The 26,029-nt window shown below is 37.2% G+C and overlaps 3 protein-coding genes and 1 long non-coding RNA gene across 4 annotated transcripts; 2 read left to right on the top strand and 2 right to left on the bottom strand.

Moving 5' to 3' along the window:
• Positions 1–316: 316 nt before the first annotated feature.
• Positions 317–16,119, bottom strand: LOC145225172 (contactin-4-like). The gene is made up of 21 exons (XM_080091845.1): positions 16,019–16,119; positions 15,049–15,186; positions 14,740–14,877; positions 13,540–13,635; positions 12,635–12,862; positions 11,342–11,438; positions 10,764–10,942; positions 9,775–10,053; positions 9,131–9,281; positions 8,675–8,802; positions 7,860–8,041; positions 7,368–7,464; positions 6,522–6,812; positions 6,053–6,123; positions 5,137–5,319; positions 4,445–4,553; positions 3,986–4,095; positions 3,474–3,627; positions 2,806–2,969; positions 1,653–1,827; positions 317–1,295 (listed from the first exon to the last, which is right to left on the bottom strand). Exons 1-21 carry the CDS (start codon positions 16,062–16,064, stop codon positions 1,195–1,197), a joined length of 3,117 nt encoding a protein of 1,038 aa, XP_079947971.1. The 5' UTR covers positions 16,065–16,119; the 3' UTR covers positions 317–1,194.
• On the top strand, positions 5,213–21,179 carry LOC145225182 (uncharacterized). The gene is made up of 9 exons (XR_013859824.1): positions 5,213–5,277; positions 6,328–6,368; positions 6,509–6,818; positions 7,357–7,504; positions 8,677–8,840; positions 9,765–9,872; positions 9,947–10,065; positions 17,126–17,223; positions 20,772–21,179. It is a non-coding gene; the product is annotated as an uncharacterized LOC145225182 (long non-coding RNA).
• A 101-nt stretch (positions 21,180–21,280) lies between these two features.
• Positions 21,281–24,164, bottom strand: LOC145225181 (uncharacterized). Its single transcript, XM_080091862.1, has 5 exons — positions 23,999–24,164; positions 23,667–23,735; positions 23,188–23,321; positions 22,691–22,836; positions 21,281–21,890 (listed from the first exon to the last, which is right to left on the bottom strand). Exons 1-5 carry the CDS (start codon positions 24,039–24,041, stop codon positions 21,812–21,814), a joined length of 471 nt encoding a protein of 156 aa, XP_079947988.1. The 5' UTR covers positions 24,042–24,164; the 3' UTR covers positions 21,281–21,811.
• A 328-nt stretch (positions 24,165–24,492) lies between these two features.
• On the top strand, positions 24,493–25,530 carry LOC145224620 (uncharacterized). The gene has a single exon (XM_080091156.1). It carries the CDS (start codon positions 24,641–24,643, stop codon positions 25,169–25,171), a length of 531 nt encoding a protein of 176 aa, XP_079947282.1. The 5' UTR covers positions 24,493–24,640; the 3' UTR covers positions 25,172–25,530.
• The last annotated feature ends 499 nt before the right edge of the window (positions 25,531–26,029 follow it).

Here is a 26,029-nt window from a genome sequence, read left to right as displayed (position 1 = left end):
CAGTCCGCCAGGCCCATTGAAGGCGTCATACCGAAACAGCCGGTCACCAGGCATTCACCACCATATGACAAGGCGTAGGCTAGAAAAATCTAGTCTGCGGTGGGATTCGAACCCACGACAGCCAACTGGGCTACGCAGGCTCAGTGGAGAATCGAAAGTCGAATCACAAGCACCAATCCCAGTTATGAATTTATGTTTATCTTAACATCAAAGACCCATTAAGAATTTGTGACGAAACTTGTGCAAAAAGGATTCATTTGTGGCAAAGTTTTTTTAGTCTTGCAACAATATTAATAAGTTTCAATGCATGCAGATATAGAGAAGTGGCAAACAGGATTTTATTAACACACAGCGAAATTACAAGACAGCCTAATTACAGTGGTTGCATTTTTAAGGCACAAGAATAAAGAAATTGCCAGAACAACAAAACATTGCCAAGATGTTCCAATAGTTTCGCTTTTAAATGTCCAAACTTGCTTTCCCGAACAAAATATACAAACTAGGATTTTAAAGTAATTCACGTAAACATACGTTACGATCATCGGATTTATGTTCCCGCAATTTGTACGGCTGTTTTAATTTTTGAGGTTTGTTTACAATTTTCCCGTTAACAAAACAAACACAGTTTGTTTGAAAGTATTACAGGGAGTATGGGGATTTGTAGACAAAAAATTCTCGAAATTGAATTCTGATCGACATTGAAAAGCAGTGGCAAGTCTTGACAAGTTGTATGTTTGTTTTTTAGGATCAGATAATTTTAAAACAGGCCAACGTGTAATACCGTATTTACTCGATTGTAAGCCGCACGCTGTAATTTTGGATACGATTGTTTCTTAATACATCTTTCTGTTGTTACATAGCACAACTATTTACCCATATTTGTTAGTTACGTTGATAACTGTACCCGACAGAACGTATATCGACGTATAATCTGTACTTGCATGTTTTGAACCCCAGAAAAAATTAAAAAATTGAAGTGTAAATATAATATCGGTATATAATCAAAATATAAGCCGCCCTCGATTATAAGCCACACAAACGGAAGTTAAAAAACAATATAAGCTGCGGCTTACAATCGAGTCAATACGGTATTCGAAATCTTGGTCAAAGTCATATAAGTTCAAAATTTTGGTTGGCAACAATAAAAAACGCACAAGCAATGTCATGCTGTTCTTGACCCTTCTGTTTGGGGCATTAATTTAACCAGGAGTTTATTGCCGTCCAAACACACAAAAGCATCAGTAATGAGCTGCACTTTAGAGCAGAAGCATTATCTCCTTGTTGTCCTGAAACTCCTGCAAAAATATTGATGGAGTTAGTTGCTGTTACCAGTGGTGGGATTCAATTTTTTTGTCAGCCAGTTCTATCACAAAAGTCATATTTTTGAGCCAAATCTGTTACAAACAGTCAATTGACAGTAAAACCGGTTCGCTGATCTCATAAAATTTCATAAAATGATTCTATGGAAGTGGCTGAATCCCACCACCCGAAGTGGCTGAATCCCACCACCCTGTAAGTAAGCTGGAATGAACACTTTTTGCATCAGCAAGTGTTGTTTTGGAGTATTTTACTCAAGACATAAAATTTATTCTTTTATTAAAACAAAATTTAATATTAATATAATACAAAAAAAAAAAAAAATTTAGACTAACCTTTTTTTGTTGTTATGTGGTACGTAGTTGATGGCCGGCCGTTTCCTCCCTCGTTGAAAGCACGTACCCACAACATATAGTCGTTGTAATGTGGAAGTTTGAATTCGACACTAGGTGGTTCCGTGTAGTGATCCCTTGCATCAGCAGAGGTTTGGTTCACCAGCCAGTATTGCACCTTTGTTTGGAATATTTGTGTCAAGTATTACAGGCATAAGTTTAGAACAAGCAAGTATGTTTTTGGTTTGTCTGGTTTAGATCATTATAGTGCATTATTCTATGCAAATATTTATTCGTTCGGGGTAAAAAAAAAGTGTCTAAAAATATTTGTGTCAAGTATTGAATTTGAATTCATAATTTTATGATAAGCAGTTATGTGGTTCATATACTTATGCCTCTTGACTTTAATAATTACTTTGTCAATCTCCTGCAGTGCATAATTTTATGATAAGCAAATATTTTTTGTCCCTTGATGTCAAAGTATAATTTATCTCCACCAGTTGAGAACCACTGCTGTAGTGGCTATTTTTGTGGAATTTAAAATTTGGTATAGTGCAGTGGTTCCCAACCTTTGAAGGACCGTTGCCCCCTAAAACTCACTTTTTGGCCTCGTGGCCCCCTTTAAGTAACTCTGGCTTGGACCTGTGCCCCCCTCAAAAATGTAAATAGCAATCTCGTGTTGGAATGCTGTATTAATTTCGGCTTTAAACAGGTCAAATAGAGTAACCAAAAATCCGCAATCGTGACAAACCTCAATATAGACAAATAGTATGTGAAATGGTCGATTGCATAGGGAATAAAGTTAAAAGGAAATGGCTTTTAGTGGGTGTTTCTTGTGAATCTACACCCGTGGCCCCCCGGAACACAGCTCGTGGCCCCCCTGGGGGGCCATGGGCCCTGGTTGGGAACCACTGGTAAAAAAATTAAAATGTAATGATAAAAATATGTCGAAGAATGATCGTGTTTGTGAAGGAACGGTTTTTTAAGTTTTTATTGCTCTCTGCAGACACTGAAGATGCTTTTTTTTTATAAGATTCTTTAAAAGATTGGTAACTAATTTTAACCTGGATACAAACATTTCCCAACTTGTGATATAGATAACAACATGTTTAGAAACCTAGTATTTAGGCAAGTGAAGGTGTTAAAATTATCTTACAACATATCCTTGTATTGCGCTTTCAAATGTCGAAGGTTGAACCGGGTCCCATTGGGCAGTTAAGTCCAGTCCGAGGACCTTTAATTTGACATTGATCGGAGCATTGTCTGGTGGAGGTCCGGTAGTCACAAACAAGAATGAAAAGTCGCTCCAGGGTCCGAGTCCTGTAAAATATGTGGAATTGAGTCTTGATTGTAACAAAGCAGAATGTATACCTGCATACAAATATGGTTGAACACATTTGTTTTCAGTACAGATCGGCAGACTATTCGGGACCGCTGACCAGTTTAAGACAGGCAGAATTTTGTGGTCTGGCCCTGAATTCCATTCTATTTTTCATGTGAATGATGTGATAGAAAGCAAGGGGGTTGGTTTGCTGCTAATAAGTTTTTGCCGTTACACCTTATGAGGAACAGTTGTCATTGAGACTTTTTGTATTCCATTGACACAACATGTATTTTCCTGCTAACAAAATACTCATGGACCGACACTTACTACTACTATGGACCTGTGTTTATCAACTCCTGTTTTATGACAAATTATTTCCAAGCAGCATCGGTTATAATTAAGAGATATTCTGGCTATAGACATAGAATAAACAGAATCATTTGTATCTCCACCTATGTTATAGATTGCTGTCAATGTTTTTTAATTGTGGTATTTCCCACCTGCTGAATTAAAGCCAGCAGCTTTCAGTTTGTAGTTGTAATTTGCTTGCAGTCCTTCTAACTTTATGTAAGGTGTCTCATCTGCAGTTGTGAAATTTCTCCATTGTTTTGGATTCTCGCATGGGTTGTAGTCAATCATACTGCAAATTGAAACCTGAATGAAATAGATCAATGATCAAAGTTTTTGTTGTGTCAAATTGTCAAACAGGTTTTAAACCATTGAATAAAGTGTTGCTGCCAGGCATAATGTATTTTTAGCTCTTCCAGCAGTCTTTTTTATAATATGGCAACATTTCGATGCCCCATATGAGATGCCTTCATCAGGGTAATGACATAAATTCAAAACACAAACTTGTTATAAGGCAACAAAGGCAGTGAAACACACACACACACAAAAAAGAGCAGTGGTAAAAAAACTCAGTGCACACCAATGGTCGAGTGATAACACCTATCTCAATGGTGCAAAAGCGACCGCTAAGTTATCAGCATTAGAATGTCTGTTTCAAACCTACCTGGTAGCCCTGTGTGTAACCATTTGTGTTTGATAAGTAGTTCCATGTGATTTCAGCCGAGTAAGCCTTTGCACTTTGTCTTTTGAAGCCAGTTGGGCTTTGGTCTGGAGCTGGAAAAACAATTGTTGAACTTCTGTTATTGGCAACAGATTGTGTATGTGTGTAAAATATTCAATATTGTTATCTGATGATTTACTTATCATTAGGTTAATTTGCAGTCGAACACATGTCGGGTTAAAATGACTACTTTGTAAATTACTACTTTGACTACAGATTGTGAATATGTGTGAATCATTCAATATTGTTATCTAAGGTTTCATTGAATGGTTCATTTATCTCTTGTGTATTTGTGTAATTTGCGGCTAAAATGACTGCTTGGTGACAACTTTTGTCATGTTGGGATTTTATTTTTGAGAGTTTTGTGACTATTTACTGGTTAATGTATTTATTGTAACTTACGTAATTCTGCTGTGTAAACAACCACTTGATCACTGAACGGACCATTGCCGTAAGCATTGTCAGCACGGACCCTCACTTCGTAAGGTTTAAAGATCTCCGATGAATTGACCTGAATACAAAAGAAAAAATGTCATTTAGAATTATTGATATTACTTAGCTGACAATCCTTATTCAAATGGACTGATGATGCCATATTTTTGGGCAAATCTATATCCGCAGTGGTTTGCAATAAGCAACACACAGCTGATTTGAGTGTGCTGAATTTATCCACTAATTAATGTCAATATTTGTGACTGGAATCGTCTGTTGAGCATCTGTGGATCAGGATGATTTCTGTATTAGTACATCTTTAGTCATTTAGGATTTTTTCATTTTTTGCTGATTACAAAAGTTTCTAGCATAATATTTCGATTTAGAGGCAATTATTGTTGACAGCAGAAGTTAAACTATACTTGGTCAAGTCAGCATATGAGTTTGGGGACAAAGTTTCATTTTAAATAAGGAGGAAATATTTCTCGGAACACATAACATGGGGTTTGATAAACTTTGGTGTTTTGTCCGGTGAACAAGTTTCTCATCTAAAAAACTTTCATGGAGAATACTCAAATAATTTATTTTAAGAGAATTAGAAACAGACATTGCATTTTTTGATTGTAGAATTTTTTTACAATAGTGTATTTGTAACAGCCAACCTGAAAAATTGTTTGTGTGGCTTCGGAGCCGACTTCAACTTGATCGGACCATGGTTTGTCACTAGGTGGGGCAGGAGATCCATTGAGGTCGATGGGAAGATGGACGGGAACGCCGGGATCTTCTTTTCGCATCGAGATTGTGTAGGTGACTGTCGGAGATCCGTAAAACTTCTTTGGGAATGGCTGTGAATGGGATATAGCTGGTGTGAAGCGATGAACTTGTGTGGTTTTGTGGGTTTAGGTTTTGCACAAGCATCAAGCCAGTAAATGATAAGCTGCATATAAGGTCTCATCGGTGCCGCTGGTGACGAGAGGTAGGTTGTATTGGCTAGTGTACCCATCAAACGGCACTCCAGTATGTTGGAAGTAAGAGGGTAAAGACCCAAACCTGTTCTGTGTGATGCCGCAACTGGGCATACGTCACACTACATGGCTAGCCAACAAACTAGACTGATGTCGGATGGGTTCACTAGCCAATACGGCCGATCTCTCGTTACCAGCTGCACTGATGAGACCTTATAGGTTGAAACAGTGTGCAGTGTCTGCAGACTTCTCTGTTGCTAAAACTAATTTGATTTTTGAAGGTACCACAATGTTGTAGAATGGTTTTAATAGGAATATACAAATATACAGTAAACCTTTGAACCTAAAAATTGTCATATTAGGCAATAATCTGGATTAACGGATGTCAAATAGTCATTGCCTACCACATTACAAATTGTTTGTACCTCAAGTTTTGTATGAATTAGGTGAAGGTCTGGATTTATCAACTGCGGTTTAAAAAAAAGCCCTCAAGAAAATTTGCTGTTTTGGTTAAATATACGAGAAAGCAATGTTTTAAAACACAGAATTCCCAGCTTGCAATTCGACCAGATCTTTGTTGCAATTATGCAGATATTTTAGTTTATTTCCTTACCTCCCAAGTGACAACAAGCTGCCCGGGCGTTCCTCCTCCACCAGATATGCCTGTTGGGGCTGCTACTGGGGCTAAAACACATAAAAGGAACAAGTTTTGTGATGTGTTTAAATAAAGATGCACATTCATGTCACTTTTTATAGCCGTTTGAGCCAATGTTGTTTTTCATTAAACTTATGAACTCACAATGGTCTGTTTTTTTTTTTTTGTAACAAACACTTTCAACACTGCAATGAACTCAATGTATTAAGATTAAAAGAATGAATGTTTTGCAGATAGAATGTTGGTCTTGAACTGACTGGGATGGTGGTATATGGTAAGCTTCTCTATTTAAATTGTTACAGAAAGTATGACCATAATTGTTGCACAAATTAAATGGAAATGTTTTTTTTTTAATTGTAACTTCAAGCTTTTTTTTCTAGCTCTAATTTAAAACAAGTTTCAAAAAAGTTTTAGGTGCAAAACCCACCTCCCATCAAAGTATAGGAAGGAGAACTTTCTTCGCTGACTTTCCCTTTTCCCATCTTGTTGAAAGCATAAACTCGATACCAGTACTTATTGTGGGGGAGGAGATTGAAAACTTCGCACGACGTTTTGTTGGAAATGCAAGCTGAAAACCACGTCATGTCGTATTCGTTCCAGGCTTCTGCTTCGTAACTTGTCACCGGGGCGCCGTTGTTTTTCGGCTCGCTCCATGCAATGTTTTGTGTCGTGGACGACGAACTTTGAATCATGACGTTGCTCGGTGGATCCGGTGGAGCTGCAAGTAAGTTATCACATTAATTTGTTTAAACTAATCAAGATGAAAGAAGAATGTTGTTATAGCTATTAATCAGATACACTGTTTAATTTAAAGTAAGGCAGTGTTTTTCAAGACAATAGTTTTCTTTTTAAAGAGAAAAGGATTTACTTAACAAACTGTGTTTTTTTCTATTTTTCTGTACCGTAGATTTGTTGGTATATTTTAGTTTGGTTTTCCAAATAATGTTGAGACTTAAAAATCACCACAAACCGGACAATTTGTATTTTAATTAAGATGCAACTTAGGTTTTGTTCAAACTATAACTGTGTTTTTCTTTTTTATTTTTTCACATTTCTATAACTTTTATAATTTAATTATAAATAATTGCCAAGGAACTCGTGAAAATACATCATGTAGATGTTTTTTTCTACATTTCTTTTGTGGTTTTTTTAAAAAAGCATTAGGTTCATTAGGTAACTGTATGAAATTTGGAAACAAGGTGGAGAATTGCTGAAAAAGAAACAACTTTTTGTGTGATGTAAATTATATAAACTTGTTGCAGTGTGGTTTTACCGAGCACATCCACTAAGATTTGAGCGCAGTCTGTTCCAACGTCGCTCGACACACAACATTCATAAGTTCCGATCTGGTCGCTCCCAACATCCAGTAACTGAAAAGAATGTACAGGGATGTGTAAACTATTTACAAAGGTAAGTCCTTGCCATTTTATAACATTTCTTGTGAAGTAATGTAAAAGCATAGTGCCAATAAATGACAAGCTGCAAACAGTGTTCACTGTTTCAACCTATAAGGTTGTCAATGCAGCTTGTGACGAGAGGTGATGAGTTTCCTCTGTGGTTTATGCCCAGTTGTAGCATTGCACGGACTAGCTGATGCATGGGTTTTTACCCTGTTGCTCCCAACAAACTGGAGTATAGTTAGATGGCTACACTAGCCAATACGGCCTATGTCTTGTCGCTAGCTGCACTGATGAGACCTTATAGGTTGAAACAGTGTGCACTGTCTTGTGAATTATATGTAAACCTTCACAAATGTTCCAATTACCTCTAGAGATCCTCCAGTTTGTGCATAATGCTGATTCCACTTGTTGATTGTTTGATTATTTTGTGTCCAGCTCCACTTTATATCCAACTGCATGTCATGACTTTCAGAACACTCAAGCATAATCGCATCACCGGCTTCAAGGTCGACATCACCCACTGTGTGCGTGGTTACGGTTGTCGGGGCTGCAACAATGGGAGGGTGGAAATAGATTTTATTACATGCAAATTTTAATGAGACCTTTTGTTGACTGAGCCACATCTTTATGCATGTCACTATTCTGTCTTATGAAACTTAGTTTTCCAACAATAAGTTACATTTTAGTGGGTTTGTTTTCATGTTTTCTATTCTGTAATTATCAAATTATTATCAAAACAAGTGAGTTTAGTTTTGACCTAAAAATATAATATTGTGCTTTGGGCAGAACATTTTAACTGTAGGATTATTTTATAATTACCATATATTGAGTTTTATTAAGCCATGTTACTGGTTGTTAAATAAACTTACTGGTTGTATTCTAATATCTTGCTTTGCATTAGCGTACTTTCAAAACAATGAGGGCCTATATGTAAACTATTGCTGCCAGGAATAATATTAAGTTTATAAAGCTAATCTGTTTTATATTTATAGACCTATTGTATGTTTATTCCGCTGTTTCAAAGCCCCGTACAGGTCATCTTCGGGGTAAATAACACTCAATGCGAGTAGTACAGTGTATGATAAACAAAGGAAAGAGGAATTAAACGCAAGCACGTCACAACGCAACGAATTAGTCTCCAACCCAATTAAAATCACTTAAAAACAAATTTTCTACTCACAGTAAACCTTCAACGACGTGAAACCTGAAACTTCTCCCAAACTGTTGCTGGCAGTGCAAGTATAATCTCCAGCATCCGACGAGTTCACGTGCGATATTTTCAAGTTGCCTCCGTCAACCAGGGAAAACCTGTAAACGAAACAATCGTGTTTGTTGGTCATAACAAGGTGAGGTTGACTAGGTGCTCTTGCTTCATAACCAAAGTCTAATTAGAAACACTATACAGGGACTTGAAAAGTAATTTGATCATAAAGTCTAATTAAAACACAAATTTGTCCAACCTATTGTTAGGCAATAAAGGCTATGGAGCCATTTGTGTCAAAAATGATACAGTGGGTTTAGAAAAATAACACACTAAATTGTTGGATATTTACAAACTGGAGAGCTTAGACGCAAGTAGATTTGCCAAATTGAATAAAAATTTCAGGTTCTAGGTGAGGTTGCCATGGTTACTCACTTTTCTGAGGTCAGATCGATCACCTGACCGTCTTTACTCCAATCAAATGTCGGGGCTGGTGCAGCTATGACATCACAGTTGATTATGACATCACTATGCAGTGCTGCTTTCTCGATGTCGTCCATTTGTTGGTTGAACATCGGAGGGTCAGCTGAAAATACAATTTTTTAGTTTCTGTAAAACTTGATAAACCTTAATAATAATAAAAACGGCCCAAGTAGATGTGAAAGGAGACATGCTTTTTATATTTCGATTTTGCAAATGCTTATGCCATCATCAGTGATACTTGGTTGATAAACATTCATAAAAATATTTATTTTTTACTGAAGTTCATTAAACTTTTTAAAATCCAGGAGTGTTTGAAAAGTGTCAAGCAATTTTACATATCATGACGATTTATGTGCACAAAAACATTGCTAAAATCCATTATTTTCCATAAGTTTTCATAATTGCAATTTTAAAAAATATCAAGTAATTATAAAAAGTTCACAAAATTTTCAAAATTTAAGTACTCAATTTTAAATTTTCTAAAGATTTTCAATTTTAACTTTTTCAGAGGTTTTCAATTTTCTATAGATTTTCAATTTTAAATCTTTCAGAGGTTTTCAATTTTCTAAAGATTTTAATTTTTAAGGTTTTCATACTTGCAATGGAGAGATGTGCACTGGAGAAAATATATCCGAGGTTGTTTTGTCCAACACATTGATACATTCCCACGTCTGTCGTGTTTACTGCCACCACAGTGAGTTCACTGCCATCTTGTGTGTCAGTGATCACCACATTTTCGGTGTTCGACAACCGAACTCCATCTTTCAGCCAGAAATACGTTGCTTGTGGATTCCCCAGCGCACTGCAGCTGAATTTTGCTGGTGTCAGTTGCTCCACGACTTCCGATGAAATTTGTTTCGTCCACTGCGGCTCATCTGGGGATTTAAGTGAGTTTTTTTGTTAAGTTTTATACAATACAACTTAAAATGTAAATTAAGTCATTATTAGCATTGTTGTGGAATCACCATTTATTAAAATTGTGAGGTGGTTTAAAGATTTTGTTTTACCCCCTTTTTATGTTTTTTTTTTAACAACAAATATTGAAACATTAAAACACACATTTGGCAGAGTTTATTCTAAACTATATACTTCTGTCTTCTCGTATAGTGTGCAAATTTAACTGATATAGATGTTTCTGGCTTTTAAAAAAATGTATCTGCAAAAAAGTTTCAAAATCTAATCTCTAGAAATTGTTAATTGATTAAAATGTTAAAAATAAAAAGTTGCTTGCATATTATGGACTAAAAGCCCTATAAGTGTGAAGTCATCCACCATTTGTTTGTACATTTTACCTACATTATATCTTCAGTATCTCAGCAAATAAATAAATATTGGACGACTTCAGATTCATCAAAGTTCCCAGTCTGTTATTATACAAGACTGTTGTCTCCATCTCTCGTACTGAGTCTCTGGTGACTCATGATTAGGCAAATATACCACACACGGTTTATATGCTTGAGCTTGTTTAAACTTAGTTTGCATATTATAGTTGAATTTTGAAACTTAATTATAAAATGGTTCGACTTGGGATAACTGCTCGGTTAAACATTTCTAATCTTGTGAAACTAGTTTTGTTCAAACCCACATTGAAGCTCCAGTTGTCCTTGTGATTTCACTGTTGCCAAACTATTTGCTGCTGTGCACTCGTATGTCCCAGCCATATCGTCTGTGACATCTTGTAGTACTAGTTGTCCTGATGGTGAGATTGCATGGTCGGGTGGCAATTCACCGTTAACTTTGGTCCAACTGATTGTTGGTGTCGGTCTGAAACATGAAGTTGTTTGTAAGAATCTGTCTAAATTTGCAAGGGATTTGGATGTTAGTTTATTTATCGCTTTGTTATCTCGGGTCAGTTTGATCATTTGTAAGTGAGTGATTTGATTTTAGTTAATCCACAAATATTGTCTTTGTTATCTCGGGTTTTTTACATAAAAAACATGTCTGTTTGGTTATTGTAAAGTTTCGATATTAACGTCTTTGTGATTTCAGCAACCTTACTTTAGTCTGTGTAGGTTTGAAACCTGTGTGTATGACTGGAGTGAAAGAATGTCGAGATTTAAATTATAATTTGTTGAAAAGTGAAAAGGAGGTATCATCATGTTTTCTGTGATAAATGGTTCAATAGATTCCAGTGCCAGTGTGAAACAGTTTTACGTTTCTCACCTTCCCGCTGCGAAACATTGTATCACGGCGATTCCCCCTCGTTTTGCTGTCGTCACAGGGTCAGGTTTAAGCATGAACCGGGCAGGCATGTCTGATACTGAAATAAATTGTAAGTTCGAGTGAGCTATTATCTTAGTGACGAAATGCTGTCCTTGACAATCTACTCAGAGGGTAAAGAGTAGGTTATGGGGTTAAAAATTCCGATACAAATGATTGACATTTACCTGGGCAAATGAAAGAGGTTTTTGATGTGAAATGCGTGCTGTGACAAAAGTTAAGAATCTACCTTTTTCTTGTTTAGCAATGCGACTATAACATAATAATTTGTCTGGTCAATTTAAATTTGACCTTGCACGTTTCCCGCCATAACCCGAAGGTCATTAGTTTTGGCGGGATTTTCACCCCACACATTTTGTTTGCTTGCTACAGGTTTAACCATTAGTGGTAAGAGGTTAGCAAACATCTGAAGCCCCAGACCCCATATGCCGGTTGGACTCAACGTGTTGTTTTCATACGAAGCACAGACGCACCAATAACCGGTTCAAAATTGATTCGACAAAACAAACAAGGTTTTGTTGTGTTTATTTCACGGTTAATAAGAGTTTAAGTCCAAGCTAATTCTTATTGTTTAGTTTGACGAATTCGAGACAAAAGTCTTTTTTTATTTAGTATTTTTTTTACTTGAAACTGGTTATTTCGTTGTTTAACATTTCTAAAACTCGCACGCACAGTGGCGGGCTCCCCACCATAAAACGCAAAGGTTCTCAGCTGCGATGACGTCATTTGCTTGCGATGAAAGCCCTCAAATGTAAAACCGTGTAAAACCATCACAAAAAAGTGGAACCAGGTTTAGACAAATTCAACTCAAATCAAGAATTCATAAAAACAGTTTTACACACGTGGACTTCCAATAAAACAATCATTTGAAGCATGTCACGTTTAATGTGTGTTTAATTGTTGGTAGTAAAAGTTTTTTTTGCTTTAAACCTTTTTCTGGTTTATGTTCACGTTGCTATTATTCCAATATGTTGCTTGCGGTAAAACCTCTCAATGTGAAACACATTCTTTAACGGGGTAAACCAGGCTTTGGAAAATTTCACTGAAACTTTTGATTCGACTGACAAAAGCGGTTTTACACACGTGTCATTTTTATCAAACAATAAAACAATCCTACTTAATACATGTCGCCTTTTTACGCATGTTTTTGCCGTTAAGTTTAGCATTAAAACAATCGAACTTCAGGCATTTATGTGTATGTTTGGGTCTTTATGTTTTATATTACACCAATCTTACCTGCAGCAGCAACTTTCAATTGCACCAAACTTGATTGCCGTTCCTCTTTTTGTCCGTTTAATTCCCAATTACTCTTCACTCTGCATGAGAAATTCCCACTATCTCCTTGCACTGGGTTTGCAAAGTACAACTTTCCATCTTTCTGTGACACGAAGTGGGTTTTGTTGCTGTTTCTCGAAGTGATGAATTCCAATTCAACCTTCTCCCAGTAAAATGTAACACTCCATTCTGTTGAAACAAACATTACTTGCTGCCTGTTTTTTTATGGTTAAAAGCAACTTTTGTATGCCGTGTTTGCTGGTCTGCATCGACGCTTCAGGGCTGATCCCAGCATGAATTTATGTTAGTCTTAACTGATTAACGAAAGTCTTCTGTCTTGGGTTCGAATCCCACCGCCAGCCTACGCCTTGCCATATGGTGGTGAACGCTTGGAAGACCGGCTGATTCTGTATGGCGTCTTCAATGGCCTGGCGTAATATGATTTATAAATGAGTGTGCCGTGATCTCTGGTCTGCATGGATGTACTCGCTTAAGTTGATACTGGTCAACCTAGCGATCCCCTACTACGAAGCTGACATATGCAGCATATGAGGCAGGCAACGGTGCTTGTGATTCGACTTTTGGCTCAGTTGGTAGAGCGCGAGTTTCGAAAAGACTCCTGTCGTAGGTTCGAATCCCGGGCTAGACTTTCTAACCTGTGCCTTGCCGTATGGGGATGCTTAGGAGACCGGCTGAATAGGCCTGGTGTACTGTGATTCGTTGAAAAGTAGCTCTTTTTTGTAAAGTCGTTGCTTATGTCCTCGTTTTTGTTGCCCTGAAGGACCCCCCTTTTGTAGTAATCTTGATCGCGCCCTGAAGCTCCGACCCCCTCTAGTAACTATCTTGTCGTTCCCCTGCCCACTTACGTGGTTCGTATGTAATCTGTGGACACTCGAGGGCAATCCCATCTCCCTGACTTGTCGTGAATGCTGCTTGGACGATGTTTGGGAAGTCCTTGACATCTGCGACAAAATAATCGTTGTTCAAAATAAACATTATCGCAACAAAAGCGTCAACGCGCGGGACGGAAAGTATATTGTGGATTGTCTGGAAGTTTGTTGTTTGTGATGTGGTTTGGTGGCGGGTTGAATACAAAAACTACTGCGATCCAAATCTGGACCGACTCAATTTTACAAAACCCAAATCTTTGGTTTTAGTATTTTTTTCACAGGCCGATGTTTGTGCAACACCATAATTGCTTCTTGTGAACATATTTTATAACAGTGTTGTATTTGCTCACAGGAACTGAGGATCCCATAAACATTTGGTTAAATAAATATTCTGTGAAAATACTGTATACAACAGTTTTTTGTTTGGTCTGGGTTTTATTTACTGGGTTTTGGATTCATGTATAAAACAGCAATCACCGGAAATCTGCTACTGTAGAAGTTGATTTTATTTTAAACCAGGCTTTATATTTCCTTGGAAATAGCTGACGTTGCCAGGTTAAAAATTGCCTTTTTCATTTCCGTGTCTGGGTTTATAGCGGATTTTACGAGATGAAAAACACGTCAAGATTTTTTACGAGTCAATGATTGATGACTGTGTCGTATAACGTGAGGCATTGAAGGTGGAATAATGGATGTTCAAAGATCGAACCAACACCTTAAACTGCTGCTGTGAGGTTGGTTTTATTTATAATACATCGCTCGCTGCTACATAAAACCTGAACCGAAAATAAAATTGCCTGGATGTTTAAATCAAAATAATTTAAGTCTATAGACTTATTAAGGCTTTGGTATTTTATTAAATGTGCAAAACTGACAATGACGTCATGCGGTGACGTAGTTATGACGTAAGCAGTCAACAGTGGGCGCCAGAGAGAGGTGGTCAATTTGAATTCGATAAACGCATGTTGATGTCGATTGGTCGTTATTTTATTAAGGAGGGATCGATGGGAATTCACTTCCGCATTGTAATTAGATTTTAATTCGACAATTTGTTTGTTTTTCCGCCCGGGGCAAAACAGGGTTGTTGGGTTTTTGGCGGTAGAGAGAGTTTTGTGTTTTAGTCTTTGCTTATGACGCTTTTGCTTGTTGGTCATCGCTCTTGCACAACCCACTTACATTCAAATATGAGGTTTCCATAGTTACTGACGACAATCCCATCCTCGCTCTGCACCACGCATTGATATTTTCCTTCGTCATCCGCTTGTGGAGACGAGATTGTTAAAGTTCCACCGTTTGTTTGGTATCGAGATTGTCCTGTACAGAAAACATGATACGTCAGTTTATGTCAAGTGTCATGTGCCAGGTGTTGTCAGGTGTCGTCAAGTGCAGTACGAAAACTGGCCCTTGCCTTAAGCCAACTTACAACATATTTCTTCCGTGTTTTACGATAAAACTTTGCTACACTTACATTCCACCGAACCTTACCTGCCGTGTCGAGCGGCGTGTTGTCTTTTCTCCACGAGTAAACCGGGTTAGCAACATTTGCTTTGCATCGGAACTCAATGTTTGATGTTGAATCAAGCGGAACGAGCGTGTCTTCCGGTTCAATGCTGAAAATCTCCGCTAAAAAATTTTAAGTACAGATTATAGTTGGTATACAGACTCTATATACTAACTATATAGAGCTTCTCTGGCAAATATTAATCTTGTTTGCGTGACTCTTGGGGTCTGGTGGGATTTTAAGTTAACCGGTGTTGCAAAATAGGTGAACTTTGTATCAAGTTTATTCACGTTACAAGGTGGCTTTACATAAGCTATTGCTGCCAGCCATAATATCAAGTTTATAGAGCTCTTCTGGCAATAGTTTTTTTATTCCGACGTTTCGACGTCCTATACAGGTCGCCTTCATCAGGGTAAATAACACTGAATGCGTGTAGCGCATTGCCAGACACTTCAATCAATCCATACTGTTTAGACTTTCAAAGCACAGGTTTTACTTGAACGGTAATGTGGCAAAAAGCACAATAAAATTAAGATAATACTAATAAACTATCGCATGGATTGTTGTCTGGTGTAATAATATGTGATTTGTGTGATGCTGTGACGTACTTTTTGTACATTAATCTGTTTGCAAGGATGTTACACATTGCACGGTTTACTGCGCACAGCTAGTTTACGAACGCGCTTTAGAGTCACCGCATGTTAACCGTCGTTTATTGCTTGTTTTGTTTGTTGGAATTTGTTTTGCCACAAAACCCGTTCAGTCCGTTTTTATAAATTATTGATCCTTTGTGCCTCGAGTGGAACGTTTTAAAATAGCTTCAGGTTCAACAAACAACACGTTGGGGTGAAGTGAAATTTGCGCCGAAATAATTTCGAAATTTCAAACGCTTCCAATCAACGCCGGTTTCCACGTTTGCCGCCAAATTAATTATTAACAAACAATAAAACCTACCAGACGATTGTGACGCCACAAGGACGATAATCCATAAGAGTTTCATGACGTCACACTTAACGTCCTCCAATGTTTCAGTTTTTTGACTCAAATTTGTAGAAAAACCTGAAAAAATACAATGAACCTTAGTTATATTCTTGCTGTGTAAGACTCATGTAGTTTGCCTTTTACGCCGACTAACCGCTCCTTGCCTAACATGCGCACTATATAACAACGTCTGTAAAGTTGCACTGTAGTGTTTTGTGTGAAATATTTGTTGTTTCCATGTGTTAATGACCTCGCGTGACAACGTTTTTTATAAATATTAGTGGTTCGTGGCAGCAGATATCAATAATAAAGAGAAAGCAGAGTGTTTTCTGCATGTAAGGGTGAAATATAGGACAATGGGACGATAAAACCTATAAACAAGCAGTGTAACAGGTTAAATTAAAGTCACTTCAATATAAACACGCAAATCAGTTGGCGTGCCATGAAACCATCTCGCGTGCGAACATTGGCATGCGTGCCAGGAGTTGCGGACCCCTGGGCTAAACTATAACATTGTAAGTTTTTCTTTATCTCGACTTGTAGGAGCTTGTTCATGCAAACATGTTTAAATCAATTCCAGACCGCCTCACATAGCGAAACTGTTGTAAAAACTCAAAAACTACGGCGTTTCATGGTTGACTGCACATAGCTAGTTCACAGTGTATTGAAGCTCGTTAACAAAATGTGAACACAGATGCATCATCTCCAATTCACTAAATCTCGCACTTTCAAATCGCTGCTTGATTGCGACAAAAACGACTTAACAAGTTTTACTAAACCAACCTTAACACACTGTCACACTGTGAAACGCATATGCTGTGTGTGGAATGGGCCTTGTTAATATTTTACTATCCTCATCAAACATTTACTTAGTGACTTTATCAGACACGTTACACTGTGCACACATGAAACGCCTACGAAACTTATCTGGGTTGCACAATACATTCTACCATCGTGAAAAAAACTATTTAAACTATATTTTTTTACGCTGAAAGATTCTATGCCGTTCTATGCCATAGCGCCCCTCAGTGACCGCTGTGCTAATAGTTTTGGTGATTTTATTATTTTCACTTTTTCCAGGCTTCCTGACGCTGCATGTGCTGCTGATCGTGAAGTGGATAACTGGATGAGAGAAGCAGTTTGAGCCACAGAAACAATCGAACTTGCTGCTGGTTGTGGTAAGTTTATTTAATCCACCACAAACACTCTATCACTGCCGCACCCAAGCGTGAATGCCTCCACCAACACACAACGGTAGAATTGTTATTTCCCCGCATACATCTCATCCACATTCTATTGTTTTGTTGCCTTCCATTATTACCGAGCGCTTCAAAGCGCCGATGTCATTGACATGATTTATTACTAGGGATGTTCAAAGTAGAATAGCGAATCCTTTGGATTCGAATCCAGTTATATTCGAATCCATTTTTGCCGTTTATATCGGGTAATTGGAACCGATATAAATGTGGGCTCTCGTCGTTAGCAAAAAAGTAAACACATGTGTTACGTTTTTACTTCGACGCCTGGTCATTGTACCAGTTGCAAAGACGGCAAGTGCATCATCGCCGTCAAATCAGTGAGCGCTATACAACGTTATAATGCCAAGTCACGAGTCGCTATAACAACGCCATAGCGACGGTTGTGCGTTGGAGGCATAATTAACGATTAGCGCACTTGTTATGCATCTGATCACGTCATTACGTTTATGCCATTAAATGACACACTGGCGACTTTTTTCAACGTCCTACCAGCATCTTATTGTTTCCGACTTTTTTTCCGACGCAACAAAAATTTAACGGCGTTAGGCAGCGATTGGAAGCATGGGATTGTCTGTTAATATCGCAAAAACAGTGACGGAATCCCATAACATATGACGTTTGCCTCATTTTTTAACCCTATACGAACATAAGAATGCAGTTAGTACACGCTACAAAGTTCACATTTTGTGTTGCAAAATCGCTGTTAGCTTAATTGGAATTTAAAATCACCCAATGTCCCAGCTTTACATCACCCAATGTTTTAACTTTGCTAGGGTGCCTGTTTTTGCAGTTGTTTTAGATTAACAAACGTTATATATTAGTACACTATTGAGTCTATGTCAGTTCTCTACCATCAACAAATCAAATTACCACAGCATGCTTACAACAAAGTTACTTCTACTGAAGGCAATAACAATCACTAAATAAAATCGTAAAAGTTATTTTTTAACCTTATGCTATTTTTTCTGGCTTAGTGGATTTCGGGTCATCTAGTTTAATTCAGTTGTGCAATTCAGTAAGTTTTTTTTCCGTGTTTTTCTTTGTTTTGTTTGGTTCTTTTTTTACATTATCAAACTGGTCTACTTTAGTTGTTGTCAAGAATAATGATTGCTCAGTCAAAAATAATATAAGAATTGGATTCGATATTCTAGATTCGCATCAATTATTCTAGAATACCCAATTATTCTACTTTGAACATCCCTATTTATTACGTAATAATAGTGGAAAACCGTGAATCGTGTGACGTCAAGAGCAAAGTAATTTATGCGCAGTAAACCGGAACATTCCCTTGCATTGTTCTGTTCACACTTGATGTGAAATGACTGGATGGGTTTGCGAGTTTTGCGGTTTCAAGCGAAAGGTTGTGGGTTCCAACCCCGGCTCGATGCTGCTAGACGTTGGAAATTGATATATAGCGCGACAAACATGTGTTTCAAGTGAGGAAAAAATATTAAAACATCAGAAAAAGGGTATTACAGCTTGATTTACCGCGAGTTAAAGTAAGTTTGGTGCTAAATATTAGTTCAAAAACCTCAGCCAATCACACATTCAGTGCAAATTCATCGTCACGTTAATTAAAGACGACTTTTAATCTAAAATCTCCGCCTAAAATGGCTCTCCCGTTTCTTTGAAGCTCTATTCCGCTGGTTTAAACCGACAATGTTACACAACATATTATGACATCATACAACCTGTTTCATGACGTCAGGGATAAAATCTGTCCCTTTGTAAACTCGCTAACTTACAAAGACGTTTCAACGAGTAATTATAACTAACAGCTAAACCTTACAAGTTTTACCGACAAACTTACAGCAGCTCAACTAGTCAGTGGTGGATTGGAACATGCGAGTAACTGTCCCTGCTCAATGTCACCCTGTGTGTTGCTAGGATACCGACGCTCACAGTTGTCAAGCAACCACAATCGGTTGTAGCGAGCAGTGGCACTCAACCGATCGTCTGTCGCGTGAAACTTAACAGAGTTGGTTTAAAGTTTTCCTGCATAATAACTTTTTACCATCCACATTGTAGTTTTCCCAAAACACTGTAAAATTGAAGGCGCACCATATTTTCATCACAGGGAGAAGACACATTTTTGACAAAGAATATTAACTGCAACTTTTACTCCGAAATAAAATGAAAGCATTATCTATTTAAAGAATTCCATGCAGTCAAATAATATTGTCCTATTTGGTTAAAGTTAAGTTTTCTTACAAATTGTTAATTTCAATGAACAATGATTACAACTAACATACATCTGTTGGCTGTGGTGTACTTTCCAAAGACGAATTGTATTTTATAGTTTTGTTAAATACAGGAAGTTCAAAAAGGAAACGTTTGGACATTTCTATCGTCCTCGGAGGACAACTTGGTTTTTGTTAAAAAAGTGGACATGTCAGCAGTACATAAGTGCAGTGGTGGGATTCAGACGGTTCGCACCGGTTCTATACAACCGTCTCACGAAATTTTATGAGATCAGCGAACCGGTTAGCATTACTGGTTACTGTCAATGGACTTTTTGTAACAGAACCGGCTGAAAAATATGACTTTTGTTGTGTATGTTGGACCTTTAAAAAAAAATTCCGGACAATATTAAATATTAAGGTTATTGGAAGGTGTGACAAAATAACGTTCGCAACTGGGTAAACTACAATATGTGTGTAGAACAAGAATAGTTCGATCGCGTCTTACTGGCCTGTACCTGATTTTCGGTGAACTTTTTCCGTTTCAACCTGTTCCGTGGTATCCAGGCAACCGCCGGCCATCGGCAATAATGGTTGCCCAGCAACGGTTGCCATGCTACGGTGGGTGAAAGAGGGTGTCGAATATTTTTTCGGTGGCGAATGGTTTGTGAGATTTGACTTGCTCGTTCGTATGTCGTGGAATTAACGGTCAGCTGCTTCTGACGGTTCAGTTGGGGCCATTAAGTCATAATTTTAGTCGTCAAATTGTCTCGGGAGATTTTTACATAACTTCGCCACAGATGGAAATCCTCTGCTCTGGTCTAACTTTTTTTAGGATTTTTGGCCGGTATAGTATATTTTTCGCCTACTTCCAATATAGCCCGTTATTACGACGGGTTCAATTGTTCTTCAACAGAAACAAATCGTGTTATGTAAAAACTTTTGTTTGCGACCGCCCACCTCGACACTTTTACGTAACTAGGCCTGTAAATGGCAAATAAAAAAAGTTGGAAACGTCTGGAATAAAAATGTTTTGTGCTGGTTTAACTTGACCCAACCGATGTTTTTGGAGTGGGCGCTTTACACTCCCATGTAAACCGTGTTGCGACCACATAACCTTTACTTAAACGCTCTGGAATTTGTTTATTGTTTGAGCCATTATTGGATGTTTGTTACGTCACAACGCCCACTTGTCACGTGCGTCGTGTGTGGGACGTAAGTAAACATGAGAAAGTTGTGTTTGTCTGAATGTCGAAAAAACCTAACGCAAATCTCATCTCGTTTCAGACGATGGTTGTTTGTTTTCCAAATGTGGAAGTTGGAGCGCAATCTCAAACACGCAAAAAGCAATCACATCGGCAGCACAACTAGCCTATATACGAGTTTCACCAAATAAACGACGCAATGTTCGGTTTTTCAACTTGTTCCTGGTTGTCATTTACCTAGTGACGTCATCACATCCATCCCTCCCGTCAAACATGCGGTCGAAGTGATGTCCAAAACTGTGTTGTAACTTTCCTTAATGATGGGAGAGTGTAAAAAAACGTTTCCCTAAAACTAGTATAACTGTAATATTGGTGACAGGTGGCAAAATAGACAAGCCGTTTGTGTTGTACACAGTGGGTTTAATACTTTTTAATTGTGTAATTGTGTGTAAACATTTCCACATGCAGCGTGAAATCACTTTAGTCATCTTTAAAGCCAATCATGATTTGTGTAAATTATGTTTCACAAATTCTTTCACAAAGTTTCATATTTTTTCTTATTGCACACAAATATGTAGTTGACCAAATAAATCAAGTATTTTTAAATTTTTATTAAAAAAGCATTGTTCTGCAAATAACCTCATGCAAGCATATGTTACAAAGACATTTTGGGCAAGGAGCCAACGCACAAAATTTGTGGATACTTTATCAAAACCGACCTATGCCCAATTGGATAAAGGGATGGCAGTGAAAAACATAAACATAACATAAACAGTTTGTACAGCATTTCAAATGTAGAAAAGTTAAATAGGCAGGCAAATTTTTTTACCCTAAACTTGCCTTTACACTCCAATAATTTTCGTTTTTAGTGTGTACCACAACACCAAATTCATATTAAATTTAGGAGAATATATTGTGCCTCCTTTACAGATGGACATAGAAATGCTTGCAATGGCAATATCAGGCACTCTCGGTAAATGACTTATAAACATCCGTCAACATTTTTACAAAGTGTGTCTTTAAGGTCGGTGATTACAGATGACTCAGCACTTTTCATGCTTGTTTCAGTTTCAAATCTTGTCATTGTCAGAAAACTAACAAACAATCGGTCGGCTATTCGCTTCAACAAGCAGAGATGCTGTCTTCCATAGAAACAATACATCCACTTGTTGTTTCCTCCTCTGAGTCCGACTCAACCATCCTGAAAAATGACCATTTGTAAACTTTTAATGATGGGGGTATTTTGTCAAATTTGTGCCGTGAAATCAAGTTCTTTGCTTTATATCATTAAACATTTTCACGGCTGTTTTGACACACAGTAAACCTCAGCCATTTAGGCAAAAAAATGTCCAGATTAGGCGAAGAGTTTAACCGATGCTGAGTAGGTAAGTCTTACCACATTACAAATTATTTGTACCTTGAGTTTTGTCCGAATTAGGCGAAGATCTGGATTAACCGAATCCTGTTTTAAACAAGGTTTACTGTAATTACAGATGCCAGATTTTTGTGGTTTCATTCTGTGTTTTTATGCTGTTTTTATTGCAATGTATCATGGTAAAAACGTTGATAAAAATGTGCTCATAAACAAAATACAATGGTTTTGTTGCTGACATCAGCACATTTTAGGTTTAACAAAGGTTAGATTACCTAAACAGCAGCTTCTCTAACTAGCAGCATATTGCCTGAAATAACAACATGGGCCTGTCCATGTGCTTCATACATTCAACCAGTTTAAGTTAATAAACTTCTAAATCCCACCATCTAAATCCCACCAGCAGATTAAATGTATAAAGCAAACATGTAACTACTTTATCATGCACTGTACTATTGGCATTCAGTGTTATTTACCCTGATGAAGGCGACCTGTATAGGACGTCGAAACGTCGGAATAAAATTACATTTGCCAAAAGAGCTTTATAAACTTAATATTATGCCTGGCATCAAAAGCTTACATACATAATTACTTTATCATATTTTTGAACTTGGTAAAACGAGTCTTACAATATTCTTCGTCGTTTTGTTTTGGAGCTCGTCGAAGCCTCAGGTTGCTCCGAACTTTGACCTTCATCAATAGGATTTCTATTTTCCTTGTCGTCGTGGAAATGTTGTGGCAAGGTTTCTTCAACCGTGTCTTTCGGAGTTTCGTTCTGTTCACAATAAATATAATTGAACATGTTTGCATCAGCACAGACAGTAAAAAGGTAATGGTTTGAAAAAACATTTTCTTTGATTTCAAATGGTCTGACATTTGTGTAAATAGAAAAAAAATTAGTGCGGATGTTTTAACAATCAATGTTAGCATTGTCAGTGCACACAGCCAACTGTGCTTGAACCAGGGTTTATATAAGTACTAATGTAAAAAGTAAATAACAACCAGAGATAAAGGTCATGTGTTGAACAGACACAAAGGTATGAACACCAAAATGATCCTTTGCATTTGTGAAACACAAACTTTGACCTTTCAGCAATTCAAGCACAGATTCAGTGAGGTTTTTTACCTTCTCTTGTTCAGGCTTTTCTGGTTGTTGCTTTAAAGTTGCAGTGAAAAAACTTGCGATAGGTTTTTGCCATGTCGGGGTCGGTCGAGCACAGACAGGGTTCCCACCAACCGAATGTTTCTCTTTTTTCCCAGCTGAATTGCAACAACATTATGTCGATTTTTTTACCAATTTTAGTTACACCATCACACTGAATTAACACAATAGCAGATAAAGGTGATTTTTAATTAAAACTGTAAAATACGAAAACACTAAATAAAGAACACACCAAGTTTGTTGCAGTTATGTTTAGTAGCTTTAGTAATGCAAAAGAGTGCAATGTTTATTTGGAGAAAGCCTGAAAAACTGATTCGTTGCACTTATGTTTAGCGGCTATCCCAGTGTTTCATAATGCAGCAATGCAAAGATTTGCAATAAAAGCGTGAGTTAAAACCTGAATAGGAGCTTAAAATTTTTCTGAATGATTTAAATAAACCCACAAGGTGAACTGAAATCACTCGAGCTTCGACCAGAAGAAAAGTTTTTTCGAGGGGCTTTTTCTGCGGCAACTGAAAAAATATATTAGTCAACACTCAACAATGTATTGTTCAGATAATTTCAACAACTTGTCATTTTGTGTTATGCTTGTTACATTAAAATTACCATTTTACGTTCAACATAAACATTAGGCTAAAGATAACACCTTGAAGTTTTTTGCAAAATTGCGAAAAAGTTTGCACAAATATGGTGAAAAAATTGTTTTGCCGACTACTCAACAACCGTTGTTTTTAATCATCATTGCAGACAATCACAACATTAGCATACACTTTACCTCTTACAGAAGCAGACGCAGTATTTGCTTTTGTCCGAACCATGTTTGGATGAAGGTTTTACTTGCTAATATTAATACAGAAATCACAACAAGTAAATTTTCACGAGGAATTATCGAATCAGCTGATCGATCTTTCCCGCGCTTCACGCTCTAATAAACACCAATATTTTTGTGGAAATTCAACGATTTGGTCTGTTTGCCGAAGTCAGTTTTGTTAATAATAAAGAAATGCATTCTAATTGGGGTCAGTTAAGTTCATAATCCACCAAAATTTATTTATTATAAGTTAAACACGTAACCAATGACGAATTCAATTTTAAAAAGTTACGTTATATATTTAGTGGTTACGTCATTGTCATTTATTGCTCTTTTTTTCCAGATTACAAGCAAAATCTACATGTTACAAGAATTAATTCTCCTTTTATATCACAGTTTAAACAGTGTCATTGTTGTCAAACTTTGCGTAACAATGACAACTATAAACCCACAAAAATACATTTGTTTGGTGACAAACAGAAGTTTTGTCGTAACAAGACCTCGTTTCGCACAGGTCCGAACACTGCTATTATATTATTGCGCCACCAAGCGGCCGGTTAATAGTCGATTTTTTGATAAATTTCTGTAAGTTAGGTCGCCCCAAAAATGGTGTTAGAAACGGCCGAAGAAGACGACAACAATGGGCCGATTGTTCCATTTGTTTCGGCGCGCGCGAGAAAAGGCAAAAAGCGCCGAAAGTCAAAACGAAAACGTAAACCAAAGTACCGAGATATGGTGATAAAATCGGTGAAGGCTTTAAAGGAACCGAAGGGATGCACTTACAATGCCATCGCCAAGTATATTGAGGAGAGATATCATGTCAGGAACGACTTTGTTCTCAAACATGTCGTCAACTGGCTTTGCATGAAGAAAGTTTTGAGCAAAAGAGGCGTCAGAGTGAAATTAACTGGAAAATCTCTCAAACTTGGACAACGGGTCGGAGGCAAGAGAAAAAAGAAGAAGGCTAAGAAGTCAAAAAGGAAGAAGGCGAAAAAATCAAAGAAGGCGAAAAAGAAGAAGGCTAAAAAGAGCAAGAAGAAGCGAAAGAAGAGAAAGAAAAATAAGAAGAGAAAGTCGAAAAGATCGAAAAAGTCCCGGAAGTCAAGAAAACGAAAAACTAAAAGGAGACGACGATAAACTTTCACCGAAATAAAGCGAACACCATTTTAATTTATGTTTTATATTGTGCAATTTGGGTTATGGGTAAAACAACGGCTGACGTAATCCATTCGTAAGTCACAAGAGGCTTTGTGACGTTAGAAACCGTTTTAAACAAACTGCATAACATGTTGTATGTTATGTTTTGAAACAAGAAAACGATAAATTCTTTTTAGGTTAAAAATAAAAAAATATTAGTTTTAGAAAAAGATAGAACGTTAGTTTTTTGAATAAAAAAATGATAAAATACAGTGATATTTTTTTTCTTCGCAATAAAAATCTTACTCGACTTGAAATTTTTGTGACGCGCGAATCCAAACAGAATTTGTTTGATCAAGTTTTGTCCAGTATCGGTTTGTTCGGTTTCAAAGGCTGCTATTTCTATTTGTTTGCGTTTATTAACAAATGTTTTACCCTAGAATACTAAATACTAAATTATTCTGTTGTTAATGTCACAAAATAAATAACAAAGGTAAAAGTGACAAAACAAATTTGTGCGTTTTTGTCAACAAATAATTTTACATTTTATTTAAACTTTCTGGTATGTTTTATCTGGATGTCAAAATTTCGTCATAGACATGGTTTGTGATGTCACAAAACAGCAGGTGTTGTGCGAATCGTGAATTGTTTTAATTTCGTTTAGTTTTTGGATTATGCCTAACCAATTACAATAACACTGTGTTTACTGAAGGATATATTTCAATTTTGACTGTAACAAGTTGATCTAAACTGCAAACAATTTTTGTGCAATTTGGTTGCAATTTTAGGAGTCACGTCTAAAACTGCGGGCCCACTTGGCCTGCTTGGCCCAGCCTTTGGCCCGTTTGGCCAAGCACT

This window comes from Phallusia mammillata, chromosome 4, assembly GCF_965637545.1.
Source record: "Phallusia mammillata chromosome 4, kaPhaMamm4.hap1.1, whole genome shotgun sequence".
NCBI classification, from domain to species: domain Eukaryota; kingdom Metazoa; phylum Chordata; class Ascidiacea; order Phlebobranchia; family Ascidiidae; genus Phallusia; species Phallusia mammillata.
Note: the sequence above shows the minus strand (reverse complement) of the source record. Positions and strands in the feature narration are given on the sequence as shown.